The following is a 20,549-nucleotide window of genomic DNA, read 5'->3' on the forward strand; positions in this document are numbered from 1 at the left end:
CTATTAATAAAATTTCGGATTTTGTTTACATGTTGTGTGATTTTAATATTTGGCATTCTAGACTTTGTCATATTAATAAACGTGCAATTTCAAATTTGAGTATCTTAGGTTTAATTCCAAAGTTATCTAAAAATGATTTTAAAATTTGTGAATCATGCAGTCAAGCAAAAATTTAAAAAAAAAACCACATAAATCAGTTATGCGAGAATTTGAGCATTTAGATTTAATACACTCAGACATATGTGAATTAGATGGAACATTAACTAGAAATTGCAAACGTTATTTTATCACTTTTATTGATGACTGTTCTGATTTTACTTATGTATATCTTATGAAAAATAAAAGTGAAGTGTTTGACATGTTTAAGTTATATGTAACTGAAATTGAAAATCAACTCAATAAGAAAATAAAGAAAATCAGAAGCGATAGAGACACTGAGTAGGACTCTAACATGTTTATTGATTTTTATAAATTAAATGACATTATTCATGAAACAATTGCACCATATTCACCTGGAATGAATGGTAAAGTTGAAAGAAAGAATAGAACTTCAAATGAATTAGTTATAGCTATTATGTTAAGTTCTGGTGCAGCACCCTCTTGGTGGGGTGAAATTTTATTAACTGTATGCTATATGCTAAACAGAGTCCCCAAGGCTAAAAGCAAAATTTCCCCATATGAAATTATTAAGAATATACAACCAAACTTGTCTTATTTGAGAACTTGGGGTTGTCTGGCTTATGTCCGGATACCAGACCCCAAGAGAGTTAAACTCGCAAGTAGAGCCTATAAATGTGTACTCATTGGGTATGATGTAAACAACAAAGCGTACAAGTTTCATGACCTTAACGCAAAAGTGATCACTGAGTCTAACGATGTTGACTTCAATGAAATGAAATTCCATTTTAAATTGAGGAATAGTGGGGGCACAATAACTAGTCACATACCTCTGATTAGCAACAATGATGATAACGATGAGTTAGAAATAGAACCTAGAAGAAGTAAGAAAGCAAGAACTTCTTTGGATGTTGATTTGTGGCAAGAAGCCATAAACGATGAGATGGATTATCTAGAGTCTAATAAGACCTGACATTTAGTTGACAGGCCTCCTGGCAGCAAACCTATTGGTTGTAAGTGGGTATTGAAAAAGAAACTGAAACCTGATGGCACAATGGATAAATACAAGGCTTGCCTTGTAGCTAATTTCAGACAAAGAGAAAATGTAGATCATTTGATGAAAGGACTAGCTAGAGAGAAAGTCCATAATACTTTTAAGAGTATGAGACTATTGCCCTTAGAACTAGGGGTGGCAATGTGGGCCGGCCCAGCCCGCCTTTGGCCCGTCAAAATAAGGGCTGGCCCGGCCCGATCCTTATTGTTAAAAGGGCTCAAAATGCCAGCCCGACCCATATTTTGCAGGGCTGGCAAGCCGGCGGGCTGGCCCGTTTTGTTTTTTTTTAAAACACACATTAAAGCTTTTAGACAAAAATAAATAATTCAAACAATTCATAAATGTCTTTTAAAACAAAAAATCACAAACAAAAGACACAATCTCATAATAACATATTACATTAGTTACAATAGAGCTTATAACTCCTAAGTTTTAAAAATTGTATAAAAACTATATTATAAATCCATCATAATAAAGTATATATATTACTCAATTTAATTTGAATTCGAATATATCAAAAATATAAATTGAAACCCAGTCGAATTCAATTAATTTTCCAAAAGGAATCAAAATCAGTAGTTTTTGTTTGAGTTTCCAATTTTCTATTTCAATTATTTAAATGTTTAAATTTGATTCAAACACCCCCAATTGTTAGTGAAACTCCACCTTTATCTGATACCAAGTACAATAATTGGATAAGAGTGAAGATAATATATAAGTAGATAATGAGATATTAAATATTCATTTTACAAAGAGAAAGAAGAATTATATGCTTAAGGATTCAAACATAAGTTAAAATTGTAAAAGTTTAATCTTAATTACAATGAGTAAAAGTTTAATTTTAATGTTGGCCCGCCAGGCCAGCCCGGCCCTCCATGGCCCGTCTAAAAAATGGGCTTCCGAAACGGGTTGAATACGGGCTTTTGGGCTAAAACCCCCAACCCAGCCCGCTAAAAACACCTATCCGAACGGGCTGGTCCGTCGGGCCAAGCCCACTTTGCCACCCCTACTTAGAACGAGGATCACTCGTGATGGTAACCCGACCTAACTGACTGGAGATCCCAAGAAATAGGTTCAATGGGTAATAACAAGTTATGAAGTGATATGAGAATGAACATGCTATAAAATTATGAGAAGCATGATTCCTGCAGCATATGTAAGGATGAGTTAAACTCTTAATGAGGTCTATACTTCAATTGGAGTGGAGTACCTAGGCTACAGGAGTACTTTTAATAGACTCACTATGTGAATGTGGAAGTGGGGGTCGCTTCCTATGCGTTCACTATACTGGGATAAACGTGCATGGTCTTTAACGCATGGGCTTTATAGAATACACCTTTGAAAAAGTTGTGTGTGGTTTGATGCTGGAGATAGAGTTCAAGACTATGAGTCACTCTAGTAAAATCTGGATTTTATTTACTATGCAAAAGTTCAAGTCATATGACACCTTTATTTATGTACAATCTTTATTAAGACCACAGAAATTCTAGAGATAATATGGGGGGATTGTGCTTGGTTTAGAACTTTGTCCTTGAGGGAAGAAAAACATAGTGTGTATATGAGAACATATATGGGGTAGTGAAATCATGTAGTAGCCACTGTAATTCTCTTCCCACTTCAATTAAAATCCTACATGTATTTATTGGGTGAACTATGAGTGTGGAGTGAAAGTGTCTGAATGAGTGAATACCACCACACACATGCGTGTGCATCACCACCGCCACCTCCTATGCCGTCATCCGGTCGGCTTGACTCAGTTCATGTTTGGGTTCAGGTATATCAATTCACTAAATAATTTATGATGTCCTTCGTTTTCCTTTGATCATCTTTTTTCATTTTCCTTCCTATTAATGATGATAATCCACTGACAAATGTTAGTTGCACATATATGAACACTCTTGCACCATAGAAGAAATATATATATTTGTCTAATTGTGTAATTTTACATATATCAATTAACTTTGGGTAGTTATCAGTTATACCAAATCCGAAAATTAATTTTAGATAAAACCTAAACCCAATTATAATGAATTTCCCACTAAATTTAGGTTAGATTCAGATGGATACTCACGAATTTGTTTTTCGTTGTAATCATCGTTCGGTGATAATGACTTAATGGAAATGATGAATATGTCAATCATGACAAAGAATAATTATGGTAAGTGACACACACAATGAATTCTTTCACAAGTAAAGGTTGGGGTGTAACATTCATTGTCTCACGACCTTATAAACTTCATTATGGATCCATCAAATCAAATTCAAGCGCAACCATAATGTTGTCCTTCTCCACATGAATAAAGAAAACATGTAATCAAATTCAATCTACAATTATGGTTATAATTGTAATTGCAGTTCTAGAAATCTGCCAATCATATTTTAATCAGTATCAATTGCATTTTTCAATAATTCTCCATATTGTGGTAAATGTATTATAAACACAAACAATTTAAAACTACCTGCAAAGAATTTGACTTCACATTGTACATTAAATATGTGAATGGCTTCTCAATCTTCCTAAGTGCACTATTATCACCATTAATAGATATATAGGCATGGAAGTTGGGTCAAGGAATTTGTCTTACCCTTCAATACATAACTAGGAGCTAACTAAGGTCCCATATCATGTTTCATAAGTTGTGTCAAACCTTGTCTTATACGTTGTCCCGTATCAAAGAAAATATGTCATGTCAATTAAAAATTTAAGCACTTCTTATTATTAATATTTGTATTTCATTATCATTAGTCTGAGACAGAATATGAAACACCATATAATAACATCTAAGTTTGAAGACATTTATATCGTATGCAATTCTTGGAAAGAGCAAGACCAATTACACAGGCTTGTGTTGGAGATCCTCATCTACCTTTAATACGAGAAAAACTTATACGAAGACGCATGTAACACGTCACATTTAGAGACAAGTATATAACACGTCACATTTAGAGACAAGACCCGTGTAACACCCCAATTGCCATCTCTTATTGCAACCCTACTAGTAGAGATATAACACTCAAGACCCATCACCAAAAACAAAACAAGCTCAGCCAAAAAGGTAGTAAAGTAGTATATGTTAAAATTGAACTCTACTATCTCTATAACATATGAGCTTGATATTGTCCACAATGTCCTTTATGCTCACTTCCTTGTTGTTAAAAATTGGGCCTATTAGTCCAAAGAATCCAAATTTCAATCATCCAAATTATGGTATAAAGGGGTATCCAAATTATGCACTAGACACATACAATTCAAGTTATTTCTAGGAGTGGACACACCTCTTTGGACTAAGTTTGACTTACATGGGATTTCATCTATTATAACCATTCATGCTAATGTTAGGGTCTTCAAGGCCCCTAAAGATTTCTATTTGTTTGGAGAATCTTTTGGTCTTATGCCCTTGTATCATCATATTATCTAAGGATTTAATATATATACATTGACAATGTAAATATTTTTTATGTTGTCAGCAAATCTTTACAATTTATATACTAACTATCATTGACTTTCAAACAAAAGTATTACAAGTCAATGATGAATAATGTACTATAAAAAACTTTATATTGTAAGTGCATAAATGTTAAACTCATTTCCTAATAGTCTTATAAGTTAATTTGACTATATGCTTCTTTGTCACATCATAAATCAAATTCCAATCATCATCAATATCCTCCTTAATTGAATCCAAAAAAAATGTCCCCTTATTCTTTTAGCCTTTATTTGGTTGGATAGAGAAAGAGAAGAAAGAAGTTGAGGGGAGAGAAATTATGGAGAAAGTAAATTCTTCTCTCATTTAGTTGAGAATAGAGAAAGGGTGAAGAGAAGAAAACCCCGAGGAACCTACACAAAATTCTCTCAGCCAACATGGAGAGAAAGTAGGGTGAGGAGAGCTAAATCATTTGAAATGACAAATATAACCTTAAAATTCTTGTATTACTACTTTTTCATTCTTTTTGTTTCAAGGGTATTTTAGTATTTTCAAACATATCATTTTTCTCTCTTCTTACTTTCAGAATAAAGTATCTCCTCATATTATGAGATAATTTATCTCCTACAGTCCGTAAAAGTATGACATGTGTACTGTTTTGTTTAGTTTTAGAAATATTCTTTTAGAAAATGATTAAATATGACACATATCATGATTTTAGTGGCTAAAGGAGATAACTTATCTCCTTATATCAAGAGATATTTTATTCTCTCTTACTTTATATTCAACCAAATAAGAGAGGTAGAGAAGAAAATACTTGTCTCTCATTTCTTTTTTTTCATTTCACTCATATCAAATAATATAAAAATATACTATCTTTCTCACCTTTTTCTTTTTCTTTATTATCTCTCATATATTTCTCTCTTCTTACTTTATTCTCTCAACCAAACAAATCATTATGATATATTTATGAGTTGAATTTTAGAAGAAAATAAATTAAATTTGCATCAACATATTTCATGCTTTAAAATTTTCTTTTTCCATTCCTTCCCCTTCTAAACTCAATTATCACACAAACAAATGTGTCAATTTCTCTCTTCTCTTCTCTTGTGATTACATGACAAGAAAAGGACAAATTGATGATAAAGGACAAATAACATTTCTAATAGTAAGCAAAGCTTATGACATCAAACCCAAGTCAGAGAAAATGTATTCATTCAAAGAATAAGCCAAAACCATTCACAAAATTAATTCCAATTCCATGTTCTCATGAACCGTGAATAATCAAAAACATTTTCCTTCTAAATCTTGACACAACTTTGTACATAATACGAAAGACCACAAATACATTTATTGCTCCTTATCACTTTCACTCCTTCACCACTATTATTGCTACCGACATAACCAATACCACTTTTGCAATCTCCATTGTCTTGTTTCCATCATCATTACCTTCATTGTTGCCAATCCTACCCCACATTTTTTCATAGGCTAAGTAAAAAAGAGAATATGATATTAAGGGTATGTCTCACCATTTTGGGTAAGAGATTAATCTCTTTCGGGGTGCATGACTACCCTTCACAACAAGTGTCACTCCTATGAATCGAACCCTTAACATTTTAGTCATCTCGGGAATCTAACAGTGCATTATATCTAGACTGGCCTACAACTTATTGGTAACCAATGAACTATTAATTTTGAATAAACTAGTATAATTTTTACTAATTAGTGCATGCTTGAGGGTTAAGCTTTTATATAGGGTTATATATAAGAATACCAAATAATGACTTAAAATTCAAGCAACCCTCTTAAAGCACCTTAATTTTGAAAATGTGACTTGGTTGTGCTGCAATGACGCACACCCATGTGATGATTGATGAATAGTGTGGATATGTAATACCTTAAACTATAATAACTAGACACTTAGCACGCAATTTAACATGCAAATACAAAGTTTATGGAAAATGAAGAAAACAAGTAAAATGGTCCCCTTCTTTTCAACATCACAAGGATTTGAGACTTTTTTTCAGTATAGCGAGGAGTATTAAAGAATTAATCAACTTTAGAATGTATGATTGTACATATCAACAAGTGTTGCTTACTTGAGTAGAATGAACTTTTTAAATTAGTACGATGCATGAGTATCTAATAAAATTTTATCAAAATATGCATAATATGATTGTCCATGTCTATATTTGTCATTCATTTGAACCTTTTATATTATCATTATCACATAGTCTATATAAGCCATATGTTCACAAGTTATAGATATTCATGTAAATCACCAACAAACATATACAACAGAAAACACCCATCAAAAGATATAGAAAGCCATAAATGCTTAAAAAAGATAGGAAATAATAACAGCAATCATAATGGTTATTCTTAGACTTATTCTTAATGGAATAAGAATATTCTTATTTTGTTTTTTACGGTGTCGTTATTATTTCTTTAGTTTTGTTCCTAAATAAGAACAATTTTTAGTTAGTCTTAGCTAACGAAAGTGAAGAGAAAGGTAGATGTTGTATGAAAAATATAGATGTTGTGGGACCCAAATAAGAATAAAAATGATGTTTAGTAGATATTGTTCTTATTTCATAGAACGTTATAATAAGTTATAAAATAATGTATGTAACCCAAATAAAAATAGAAATTTTGTTTGCTCATGTGGATGCTATAACAACATAGTGCAGCAAAATGTGAATTGTAACATTAGTAAATATATTATTCTATCTCATTTTCCTCATACTCTTTGCCTCTTTAGACCAAACGAGTCCTCCAATAAAAATAGTGATAGGGACTTTGAAACATTTTATGTCTCAATCTAATTAAAAAGAAAATTATAAAAATAGAAATTATTTCTTTATATTATTTGATGGAATGTGATTAATTTAAGACATAAAATATGAATTTTCTAAGGCATGTAACCCTTATTCTTCATTAGATTCTTAATTTAATGGTGTCAAATATTTGATTACCAACAAATAACACTAGTTGAAAGGTAAGTTCATATTAATTCCTTAGAGAAAAAATAAACCATTCCTCCAACAAAATAGGGACTTTGAAACTTGAAAAACACATGTGATTTACAGAGAGAGAATAATCAAACATTACCGGTGGCGCCGGTAATCAGTTGATAAACCCCCCTCTCTCTCTCTCTCTTAAGCTCTTTCTCTCTCTCTTACTTTGTCTTTTGAATTATGTGGAGGAGCTTGGTGGGTTCTGAGTTTTCACCTTTATTGCTTCTGATCCAAACAAAAATCTAAACTTTCTTCAATAATTCTACTTTTCAAATTCTGGGTAGTGCTTATTTTTCTAACCAGAAAATGGCAACAGTGAGTTCTTTCTTTCTCTTCTCTCTCCTCCTTTTATCAATCATTTTAGTCCTGAAAGCTTTGTTTTTGACATGCTTTATATGTCTCTGATTATTCAGAAAATTTGAGGAAAAGGGTAAGGAATTATAGTTTTAATCTGTAAAATTATGTTGCAATTTCAATCTTTTGCTATGTTAATTACACCTCCTTTTTTCCTTCATTGTTTATCTATTTTCTTCATCTTATGAAACCTTGATGTAGTTGACCAAAATTAGATTAAAACATTGACATGATAAATCAAACATAAGCTACTTTTCATCTTATTATTAATGGAACCAAGAGAGAATTCAATTGAAACATTGACATGTATGATTTTTTGTGTTGAAATTTTAGTTTACTCTGGTATCTAGTGAAATGGGTTTGTTTTGTTTCTTGTGTAATTCTGCATTGAAAATTTTGTTAGGTATGGCTCAAGTACCCACGTAATTGAAAAAATGTGAATCATGAACTGTATCTGTATTGGCATGATACAAAAAAGAAAAAGAAATAAGCAGCTTTAGTTGAAATAAAATAAAATAAAACGAATAACTTCGACAAAGTTTTACGTCGTTATTGACTGTCTAACTCATCATTCATCTTTTATCCGGACTTACGATCAGCTAGTATGCCTCGACATGTCTAACAAATAAACACCACTATTACCAAAGGGAACATGTAATAGTAACATATTCCTGATTGGTAGCTCTTTCCAGCTTCCATCAAAGTTTGCTTTTAGAAATTTTTATATACTTTACACAAATTCTTCACATATATTCGGTATCCCTTTCTTTATATATCACCTGGAAACAGCCTCTTCGCTTGCCTAAGGTTCCGTACATTTACCCTTCTCAGACCTCACTAGGTGAGAGCGTTGTGCACTAAACCAACCTTTTTCCTTATGTATCAATGCAAAATGACCCAAGTTTGGTTAATTCAGATGTGTAATATGCCTATGTCACTTTTTGATTAAGTTAATGACTTGAGTAGGTCCCATATATTTGCTAAAGATGTCTCAGAAACTTAATGTCATACAATATTACACTCTTGTCATAAACTTCTATAGTATCAGTACTTTCTCTGATTTTTTTATAATGAATATTCTGATGGAAGTGATGAGGGTTAAAATGAATAACCTTTCTGTTATTCAACATGAACTGGTTTTTCAACTATGCATCTAGTATGTACAAGTAAAAATATAAGGTTTGTAAACTAATTCTATAGGATCTTTTCAACCTGTCATTTAGCAGCAACGTTCTCATGTTCCAAAATTTGGCAATTGGGAGAGTGAAGACAATGATCCTGAGGAAAGTTTAGATTCAGCTATTGATAACTCATCTTCGGCTCGAGTTGATTCAGAGGATCCATCTGCAAAGGGATCGGTAAAATCAACTGATGAGTTACAAAAGAGCAGGGAGGATTCTGATCCTAAGCATTTTACTGATTCTCCAGCTCGTCAAAACAATGTAGGCAATAGGGGTGCCGGCCAGGGAGTAGGTTCTGCTGATACCCGTAGACGACCTTCGAGACAAAGTACTGGCTCTGAGTACAGTGTTGAACGTTCACCCCTTCATCGTCAGGCTAGAGCTCCAGCGAAAGATAGTCCCTCTAGGGAAGGAAAGAGTTCATATGACAGCAGCCATGGTACACCAGGAAGGTCCCGATTAAGACCAGTTCATCGAGGAGATGAAAGTGTTAGTTTCTTAATCTCACATCCTGTTTTATTACCAAGTATATGTATTGCATCATGGCGTCGCTCACTCCATGTAGCCGACTCCACCTAGTGGGATAAAGGCTTTGTTTTTGTATATATATTGCATCAATGACTAATCCGTTTGCGAAATTCTACGTCGTAGTCTTTAAAAGACTTTTCTTCACAGATAACATCTGATTTTTAGCATTCTGATTTGTCAGCCTGATAGAGGTGCTGCTGTTCCAAAGTTCGGGGACTGGAATGAGAATAACCCTGCAGCAGCTGATGGCTATACTCACATCTTCAACAAAGTGCGGGAGGAGAGACAAGTTGCCGCCGGAAATGCACCAGGGACGCCGAACGGGAGATCATATGCTGTCAAGAACCAGGCAGCCAATGACAAAGGCCAGGTATACCTGCAAAGGCTGTTTCATTTGATACATTTGATGTGTAAGTTTGGAGTTTTCACCTTATTGATGATTCTCTTTGTACTCATCTTTGGTTGTCCAGAGTTGCTGCTTTTGGTGGGGCAGAAAATGATTTCTTTGAAGCATGAAGCATGTTGTAATCAGAAAAGGAGATAAGAGTAGTGTGTTGTGAATGGTAATGAGGTTGTGTCTGGTGTGTAGCACTTGTATATAGTGAAAGGTTCTCTCCTTTTAGGGAGAGAATGAATTCTTCAGGTGTATTTTCTTGTCATGTAGAGGGGAGAGATAGACAAAAAATTTATTTTTAGTGGCAAAATGTGTGAAACTTCTTCTTTAAATGTTGTGTTTATCTTTCTCTTCCACTTCATAAGAGAATATGGTTTAAGATTAATTCTTGTAAGGCATGTTTGTGAGTTGAGTTTCGGGGGGAAGAAATGGAAAGTGAAGGCTTCTGAGCCATCTCAACAGTGTGTTTGATGGCTCTCAAGCGTTTCGTTTTCCTTTCATCTCCTTCCAAAATTCAACTCACAAACAGGCGCTAAGGGAAAACATCAATATTGAAATGCATTGTTGTAAATTTGTGCCACTTTTTCATCTTTCTGTATACTTTCATTTAGTCAGTAAAGCCACTTTGCATGCAAGATTGTGATTTGTCATCATTTTTAACTCATTTACTTTAAGTAACACATCAAATTCAGTATATCACATATCATATATCAGGTTCGTTATAAATGAATTCTTGTAAATTTTTAACCATATGGTTTTGATGTATATTAATATCTGAAAATCATTAACATGAACGGGGATTCCAGATTACTTTTAGAAAACACATTGGTTCATGCAACAAATGCTATATACTTGCCAAATTTCTGCATATAAATACTCAAGACCCTTAAGGTACAAGATTGTAATATATATGCGTTGTCGGCATAAAAATTTATATACAATCATTATCAATGATAATTAAATATGAATGATAGATGATACAATTACGTATATAAAATTCATACACAATCAATGCATACATTTTTTTCTCTAAGGTACAATAACACTAAGGCCAATGCATCAAAAGTTAATGTAATTGTATTCAATCTAACTACATGATCTAAAGTATCATTCAATTTGTGACCATGACAACATAACAACAACAAAATCTACCTTCCCAATCCCTCTCAAGTACATGAATTCTAAACAAAACATTGTGGAGATAAAAAAAAAAGACAACCTTGTAAACATGAAACAACACAAGGATTGATGAAAACAAAATCATGTGGAAATGCAGGACATTTAATTGTTCCTCATCTTGGAGCTTTCTTCCTCCACTCGGTTCGTGCGCGGTTAATCTCAAGTCCCTCGGAAGACAATCTAAGTAGATGTAGAAACTGTTTGTCTTCCTTTGCTATGGTAGATCCATTTCTACCCTTGAGTTCTGGAATCACTTCAACACCATCAATCTGTTCCACACTGGTGAGGGAATCAACTATGTCATTTTGTTGGCACTCGCGTCGGTAATCCAAGGTAATACTCTGCAACTCATGGCTATCGATGATTTCTTGAGGAATGCTCTGACAAAGCAAGACAATTTGTTAGCTAGTGATATAAACGTAAAAAGGGCAGCCCAGTGCACAAGACTCCCACTTAGTGAGGTCTGGGGATGATAAATGTATACAGTCTTAGCCTCGCAAGCGAAGAGACTATTTCCAGGATTTGAACCCATGACCTCATGGTCACTAAGCAACAACCTTACCGTTGCACCAAGCTCACTAAGGTAGTGACGTAAACATGATAAGATAATTTTACTTTGGAATTAATGATTTTGGTTAGAAGTGTGTGTGTATATATATATATATATATATATATGTATAGATAGCAAATAAAAAGTATTTATAGAAATTATAGAGAATCTAACAACCTCAAGCACCCATCCAATATAGGTGACATTGTTCACATGCTGATTCATATCCAGATCGGCTCTTCGAGGCTGCAAAATTCGATGCGAAGTGAGACGACTAGGCTCTCAAAATATGTTGGATTTGCCAAAAAATAAATCTCTCTGCTAGTCCTTGTGCCATATAAAAAAAAAGAAATGAAAAAGGTTTTTGGAGCCAAATGATCATACCACAAGTCCAACTTTAGAATACTGAGCAGGATCTTCCAATTTCGGAATTTTCTTCAAGCTATTACTATTCTTCTCCGGAATTGCCAACCTAAAACCACAGAACAAGTTAGGGAAGAAAGAAAAAGAGTTAGTAACTTTGGAGGTGACAGCAATCCAAGCGATGGTAATGAAACACACAAAGTCACTAAACAGTAACAAGACAATCAATCTAATTGGGCAGTCGGCAACGCCGAATTGCCCATGATACTTCTTTTAAGCTACCTGTAGTATGATAACTATGCTTGAAAAAATTGTACGCAATTCAATTTCATACCCAGAAAAGAACAGGACAATAGATTCGAGGAAGTTTTATTTTGAAACTCACGCACACTCCCTCCTAAAAAAAAGAAAAACGAGCAGAAGCCACTATACGTAATAGAAACCAAGTTTATTCTGTTGACATAGATGGTGGTACAAAATTGATCCACACCAATTGTATAGAAACAAACAGGGAAGAAAGAACCCCCCCCCCCAAAAAAAATCTTACAATAGCCAAGACGTCGGATCCCCAACCATTTTTTGGGCAATGGTGCTCACCTTTATTTTGTTCCGGTTAGATTCCAAAACGATATAGCGGACTATAGACCAAGACGCGTGACACCCTTTGCACTAGTAAACTTGGAAGCCACAGAAATTATTTTCCTTCTTATCAAAATTCTTGTTATTACAAAGCCTTTAAGATAAAAAATAAAGCAAAGCATAGAGCAAAATTAAAATATTTTACAATTTATATCAACATATGTTACAGAAAGTGCTTACCTGGGCTCTCGAGGACAGAAAACCAAATACTCCTCTCGAACATCATCGGAGACTTTTTGTAGTCGTCTGGTGTCCTGATTCATCATTACCCACTTGCTGAAACAGTAGAATATAGATGGTCAGATTTTTGAAAGCATTTAAAAACAAATGATTGCATCGGAAGTATTTTACATACAACATAAACAAGTCAAAATGTAGAGATGCACCAATTTTCAGGCCAACATTTCACAACGAAATCTGTTCACTGATAATTTTCTATCGAATTTACGTCATGCAAAGGAATCAATTGTTAATTTCTCCTGAGATCAAAGGATAATTGTTTGTCATCTTTAGATCTTAGGAGAGTGTTAATTTTGAGCTTTAAGTGTTTATAAATTCCTAGCATCCTTCTGACTCGAGAATGCATCTTAATGACTAGTCATGTAACCTCCTATCATTTCCTTAAGTTAAGCTTATTACTGATGGTTGGTACCGCATGTAACTAAACTATTACGAGCTCAGATGAGGAAATAGATTTTTGAAAGGGAAAACGACATCGGAAATAAAATTCATTGAGGGTCCTCTACAAGGTCTCAGCAAAAAAGTCACATACCATCGTACACGATAAAAGCATGTTCTACCAAATACCGATCATTAACAATTTATAAGATTATCATGTATGAATGAAAAAGTGCCATGCTAGAAAATCTCGACAGATTATTAGTGTATAATATTGATCATCCAGTTATTATAGGGAAAACTATCCAAAGGTACCACAACTATCCAATTTGAAGAGAAACATTGTACCTTGTGGCTCTTCCAATAACTTGGTCGGTTGCGAAGTCTTTAAGTATAAAATCACGTCTGGTTCCAACCCTTCCTTCCCCTTGACACCATGTCTCTATCTCAACTACATCACTCCTGTTGAAATGTCAAGTTAGACTTTACTCATTAGAATTCATAATATAAACTGTTATAAAGAACAAAACCGACCAAGCAGGGTATTTGTATATTTCGATGTGCATGCGAGCAGTCACCCATATGAGATGCAATTTTCTCATGGTAGGGGTTGTTGCAAAACCATCAGTAGAGTATCCAACACTCTGAGCATGATTGCATCCGACCTCCTATAATGTAAAGTCACCGGAAATGTCAAATTTGAATTGTTATGGAAAACAAAAGCAAGTCTCATTTAAATTACATTTGCAGTGAGATATAGCTAGTCAACTGCCTATAGGAATGTCAATGGGTCTGGATGGGTCCTGGTCGTTACTCAGACCCGCCCCGTTACTTCCTTTTTGGCCCCAGACCCATGCTGATACTCATTGGGTCTGCTACCTGTGGGTCCTTGGGTACCGAGCAGATCCATGGGTACCCACAAATTCAAAATTATTAAAACTAATTGCGAGTAATTTACGCAATCTTATATGTTATTTAGGCAATAAACAAGAGAAAAACTATAAAACATAATTTAAAATTTTAAACATAATATAAATAAAATATTAAACACAACTCATTTTACTCAAACAAACATAAAAAACAACTTAAACATTAGGATGGAAACTTATTTAGTAAGAACTCTTCAATCAACATAACATTATATTATACATATAATCATTAACAATATAACATTATTGCTTAACAACATAACATCACATCATTTCTTAACAACATAACGATTAACAACATCACAATTACATGTATGAATTAATATGATATAATAATGATGGATTAACAATATAACGTTACAATTATGATTAACATGATATTACAATTATGTTGTTATGTATATATTAGGAAGGAATAGCGGGTTTGGGTAATCGCGGGTATGGGTACCTCATTACCCAGACCCAAACTCATCCAACAGCGGGTCTCAATTAACAACGGGTCCAGAAATACGGACCCATACCCAACCAGTTGCAGGTATTATTTACGGGTACCTGTGGGTCCGGGTACTCATTGCCATCCCTAACTGCCTACGAGATATTGGTCCGAGAGAATATGAAAGCCACCTTTGAAAGTTTTAATATTAGCAGCAATTTTGATCAATGGTCAAAGGCCACTTACAAGTAATTCACAGTTTAATTGACATGAGAAATATTTCACAGAAAATAGAATTCGGTTAAAAGTATTAAAATATAGACTTCAAAGTTCAATAGGTTGAAATTTCAAGGATCGGATGATAGCAAACCCTGCAATATCAGCACTCAGCAAAATACTAGATATATGTGGAAAAGAAATAGCTGAAGCATTCAAGCATTTACAAGAATTATGTGGCACCCCTTAAAAGAATAGTTAAAGAAACACATTACGAACTCGAGAGAAGCACAAAGAAGAAAGAAAAATCAGGTTTGAAAATTCTTATGATCCATGCTTGTAACACAGTGCCGTCCAAATCTGTACGAGGCACAAAACAGAAAAACCACAACCACATAACAAGAAAACAACCTTAAATGACCCAAACTCTTAATTTAACACTTGGCGAAAATGTTTAGAAAAACGGATTCCAATCAACTTAATATATTAAGGACAAAGAACTAAATGAGAAAAGCATAGTTTTCCATATTATCCTCCATGCATGAAACTCAGTGCAACCCAAATCTAACCAAGCAAAATTGGCATAACCACATAAGTAGAAAACAAAAGCTTATACTCCCAAGTCCCAAGTGCCCAAAATCTTCATTTTCTACTTTAAGAAAAGGTTTCCAATCATCAGAAGCCAAACACAAAAAACAACATAAATCAAGAAACAAAACAACCCCAAAACCCCAAAATATTAATTTTCAACTTCGAAAAAAGAAAACAAGTTTCCAATCAAAAGGATGCCTATAAACAAGAAACAACAACATCAACAACCAAGTCTATAAACAAGAAAGCAAAATAAAAACACTTCATTTTGCACTTCCAAAACAACCACACCCAAATACCCAAAAACCCACCAAATCACAAACAATTCAAAAAGAACTAAACTTTCACTTGTCACTAGCAAAATAATGGATCAAACATCAATGCATATCGGTCCAAGTAACAAGGAGTTTGATTTCCAAACACCTCGATTTGGATTAGTATACTACAAGGTTTTAAATCTAGGTCCAAAACCACAATACAATTAGTCTCTGAAATCGCGACCGTAATTGCAGCCACATTAACACATTTATAACAACACTTCCACAATTTAAAACCTTGAACAATTGACTAACAAATAATTAGATCAAGAAAAACCAAATCAAATCACATTATCAAAACAAAACAAAAAAAAAACCAAAACCTGTAATAGATTAGCAATGGTTTCAACAGTAGCAGTTTTATTGATCCCAACTTCATAGCTTCTCACAATGAACTTCTCCTTATAAGACAACCCATCTTCTGTTAAGCTCCCAAGCCGAAACCGGTCCGCTAATATTCCTGAACCCGGTTCAACCCGGTTCAGTACAGCACCGTTCCGGTCCGATACCACCGCGAGAACCGGCGAAGCCCTAGTCGCCGGAGAATGAAATCCGACGGCGGTATTCCTCTTCCGGGAAGGAAAAATTGAAGTGGGTCGATCTGTGAAACCGCATTGGGTGAAGAAGTGAACCCGGTTTATTCCATGGCATGAAAGCTTCAACATTTTTTCGTTTTTTGGGTTAAAAAAAGTAAATAAAAATAGAAAAAAAGAAAAAATTGAGATGGGTTTTGAGAATTGAAGTGGTAGAAGATGAAGTGGGTGATTATTGATGTTATCGATGATGTTGTGTGGAGAGAGAAGGAACAATGAAAAGAATGCAACACGTGTATTGTTCTTGTCGTAAAGGGGGTGGTTATTTTACTAAATTACCCTTGTTTCAGAAACACTAGATACATTAGAGCATTACCAAATTTAATGAGATAATCACTTTGTAAGATGGACAACCTAAGATGTATTCATTTATGTGACATTTTATGTGAATGAATATTCGGTGTAATATACTATAAATATATAATATATTATTTATTTGTATTATTTTTTCTTAAATAATTAATAATTATTATATATAAATTTAGATCATATAGTATTAATGTATAAAACTCTTATATTATTACTGCATATTTTTTTATTTTAAGATTTGATGGAGAAACTATTTTCTTTTATTTTTAATAATTAATAAGTTTGTGAATATCAGTCATATGAATAAGTTATTGGGTTGTGGGATTTGAATGGGTTTATTCGGGTTGACCCAATTATGATCGAACTCGAATATGGTAGGGTCTTATCATTTTTATGGTCGGGTTTAAGTTTAAAATTGGACTCAGTTAAAATTTAGGGTCGAGTATGAGACAAACGTGACCCGACCCTGACTCGTCTTATGGTTACTCACTCATCATGTTTGTATGTGTCTATATTCAATTATATACAGAATAATGATACTTCTTTGATTGAAAGTATTATTGATTCTCTAATTTTTTTCATTATTGTTACATGATTAAAAATATATATACACATATTATTTCATATGTCAAATTACATATCCATAATAATAAAGAATATCAAAAAGACTTCTAAGGGGTATACATTATATTTGATTAGGTCTAGGGTCGGGTTTGGTTTCATGGGATGACCCAGTCGACATTTAAGATCTGCTTAGTTTCGATTTAAGGCTGGGTCTGGATTCAAAAAATGACTCAATCAATATTTAAGGTCGGGTAAGTGACGTATTTTACCTGACCCATGCTCACTTAAGGATGGTAATGGGTCTGGATGGGTCCAAGTAGTGCATTACCCATACCCTCTTTATTACTTCATTTTTGGACCTAGACTCGTCCATACCTATGTTGATACTCGTTGTGTCTGCTACCTACGGGTCCTTGGGTACCTAGTGGATCTGCGTGTACTCAACGATTCAAAAAATATTAAAAAATTGTGAGTAATTTATGTAATTGTGTGTTTGTTTTCCACAATCTTGTATGTTATTTAGGTAATCAATAAGAGAAAAAATTATAAAACATATTTAAAGTTTTAAAAACATTTTAAATTACAATTTGACATTATGATGTAAAATTGATTCAGTTAGAATTGTTCAATGAACAAAATATTGGAATATACATATCAATTAACAACATCACATCATTGTTTAATAATATAACATCACTGTTATTTTTTTATACAACGGAAATATAAAAAACAACAAAATTAAAACTTTGGGTACAAATCCATATGTAGGATAGATGAAGCTCCTACATGTGGTGTATCCCAGAACATCCAAGAGACTTGGAGACTCAAACTAAGCTTGGTCAGGAAGTCAACCATCATGTTTCCTTCCCGAAAATATGTTGTATATGAACCTGCCAATTTATGTTTACTAAATTGGCGATGCTATATAACATCACTATTTAACAAAATAACAATCACATTTATGATTTAACAATTTAACATTAAGATTAACAATATATATATATATATATATATATATATATTGGAAAGGAATAACGGGTTCGGGTACCTGTGCGTGTGGATACATCATTTCCTGGATGCAGACTCATCCTACTTTGAGTCTAAAAATCTCGGGTCTCAATTATCGGCGGGTCCATAAAGCGAACCCAAACCTAACTCATTGCGAGCATCTTTTACAAGTACCTACGAGTTCAGATCTCTATTATCATCCTTATGCTCACCCATATTGTAGTCAGTGCAAAATTTAATGTGATATGTTAGCGGATGACTCACGGAGGATGAATACAATAATCATTTGCCTAAATTTAGGGACTTTACCAAAAAGAGAAAGATAAGAGTATGATTCATGTTAATGACACTTGTTAGGAGAACAACCATGCATTTTAAAAGATACTAGTTTCTTACTCATATCATGAATATCCATTGATATCACCAACAAAATATTTAAGGACGTATTATGGTTTCAATCTTTCACAATTGGGATGGCAATGAGGTCGAACGGGCACAAGTAGTGTTTTCTTATTTCTAAACCTCATTATTTACGGGTACCTATACAGGTAGCGAATATTTACAGTACCAAACAAGTTTTTAATTTTTATTATATATTGTATAACAATCAATATATAAATATAATTATTACATGAATAATAAGATATTTATATTATAATTTATTATGAAATAATAATAAAGTAGATAATATATAATCTTAAAATAATAAAAAATATAATATACATAAAATTTTAATTAAAATAAATTTGTGGGTACTCACGGTACAAATATCATAAAACTCATTCTCCACTTATAAGCTAATATTATGGATATTCGTTGTGGGTATTTTACTTTACTTACGAATTTGGTTTTTTTGTCATTTGGTTCAGAACTAGGTTGAGTAGACTTTATATACTTGTGATTAAGAGCTTAAGTGGTTAAAAATAATATTAAGTGTTTATATATACTTGGTGAACTTATAAAATATGTAGTCTCACCAGTTATAGGGAAATCTTAATTTTAACAAGGACTAGAGTGAATCAAAATAAAGCATGTATCCATTTTACTCTTTCTTTAAATCTTTATCTAAAACCATTATTCATATTTGTATAAGTGAAAGGAATAATTCTAACAAAGTGTTTAATATATTATTTTGTTAGTCTCATTATGTGAACCAAACATATATAATCCAAACAAATCATTTTTTCTATGTCTAGACTCACCTGTTAGAAAATTATTCAGTAATTGAATTATTTTAATCAATACCTAAATATGAATTAACACAATTCAATCTAATCTTTTGTTTATCTTCTCTATTTCAAATAGTAAATGTGGGTTTTTTGTTATAGCTTCAAATATGACAAATTGAAATTTTACTCAAATAAAAAATCAACAATATTTGATGAAAAATTCAACGTTTTTCTTGTTTTCATTTTGAGTTTTTATCATTTAAATGTTATTATCACCCCCATTGAAACTCGCAAATGGATAATCATAACATTCTAAAGATAAAACATAAAGTGATGTTTATAAATTAAATATCAAAATCAGGATTAAACAAATAGCTAACAAAATATGGTGAAGAGTGTAAGGATTGGGAGCAAATATGAGGGTTAAGGATTGGCAACAAATGGGTATTCCTTCACTATTTTGGATAAGGTTTAGAGTTTCGTGGTTGCTCCCAATAAGTATCATTCTCAGTAATCGAACTTTTAATTTTGGAGATCTAGTATGATTATACACCACTAAACCAATATCTTGTTGATTTGTAACATTTAACGATTATGATTTCAAATGAAAAAAATGCATTATCATATTTTAATTGCTCCCAACACAATATTCTTAATAAAATAAATAACGTGCACAAGCTGAGTGAGATATGATAAGCAAAAATGATATATATATATATATATATATATATGAGAGATCTATTTACACTCAATTTAAGTTACACTAGTTATATTCAATCTCAGCCATTCATTTTCTTTGATCAAACGAACCAAATGGATAAAACTTAAAATTTGTTTAAAATTTCTCTTTTTCTCTCTCATCATTTATTTCATTCACCCATTTGGTCATTTAGATTTAAGAAAATGAATTGGTTGAGATTGAGTGTAACAAGTATAACTTAAATTGGGTGTAACCGGATCCCTTTCTTTTATATATATATATTTTTTTTTTCCCTTTA

The 20,549-nt window shown here is 32.9% G+C and overlaps 2 protein-coding genes and 1 long non-coding RNA gene across 5 annotated transcripts; 2 read left to right on the forward strand and 1 right to left on the reverse strand.

The window, feature by feature from the left end:
- LOC109360734 (RPM1-interacting protein 4-like) lies at positions 7,665-10,466 on the forward strand. 2 transcript variants are annotated; one of them, XM_019605810.1, is made up of 4 exons: positions 7,665-7,931; positions 9,194-9,640; positions 9,861-10,049; positions 10,150-10,466. In XM_019605810.1, exons 1-4 carry the CDS (start codon positions 7,923-7,925, stop codon positions 10,177-10,179), a joined length of 675 nt encoding a protein of 224 aa, XP_019461355.1. In that variant the 5' UTR covers positions 7,665-7,922; the 3' UTR covers positions 10,180-10,466. The 2 variants fall into 2 exon arrangements, with proteins under 2 accessions (XP_019461355.1, XP_019461356.1); XM_019605811.1 differs by having other exon boundaries at positions 9,197-9,640.
- On the forward strand, positions 10,823-11,278 carry LOC109360735. The gene is made up of 2 exons (XR_002109213.1): positions 10,823-10,964; positions 11,108-11,278. It is a non-coding gene; the product is annotated as an uncharacterized LOC109360735 (long non-coding RNA).
- On the reverse strand, positions 11,131-16,770 carry LOC109360733 (oleoyl-acyl carrier protein thioesterase 1, chloroplastic-like). 2 transcript variants are annotated; one of them, XM_019605809.1, is made up of 8 exons: positions 16,628-16,770; positions 16,232-16,583; positions 13,957-14,090; positions 13,771-13,884; positions 12,985-13,080; positions 12,187-12,274; positions 11,980-12,048; positions 11,131-11,632 (listed from the first exon to the last, which is right to left on the reverse strand). In XM_019605809.1, the coding sequence occupies exons 2-8, from the start codon at positions 16,571-16,573 to the stop codon at positions 11,366-11,368; spliced, it is 1,110 nt and encodes a 369-aa protein (XP_019461354.1). In that variant the 5' UTR covers positions 16,574-16,583; positions 16,628-16,770; the 3' UTR covers positions 11,131-11,365. The 2 variants fall into 2 exon arrangements, with proteins under 2 accessions (XP_019461354.1, XP_019461353.1); XM_019605808.1 differs by having other exon boundaries at positions 16,232-16,770.

Source organism: Lupinus angustifolius, chromosome LG11 (genome assembly GCF_001865875.1).
Source record: "Lupinus angustifolius cultivar Tanjil chromosome LG11, LupAngTanjil_v1.0, whole genome shotgun sequence".
Classification (NCBI taxonomy): Eukaryota; Viridiplantae; Streptophyta; class Magnoliopsida; order Fabales; family Fabaceae; genus Lupinus; species Lupinus angustifolius.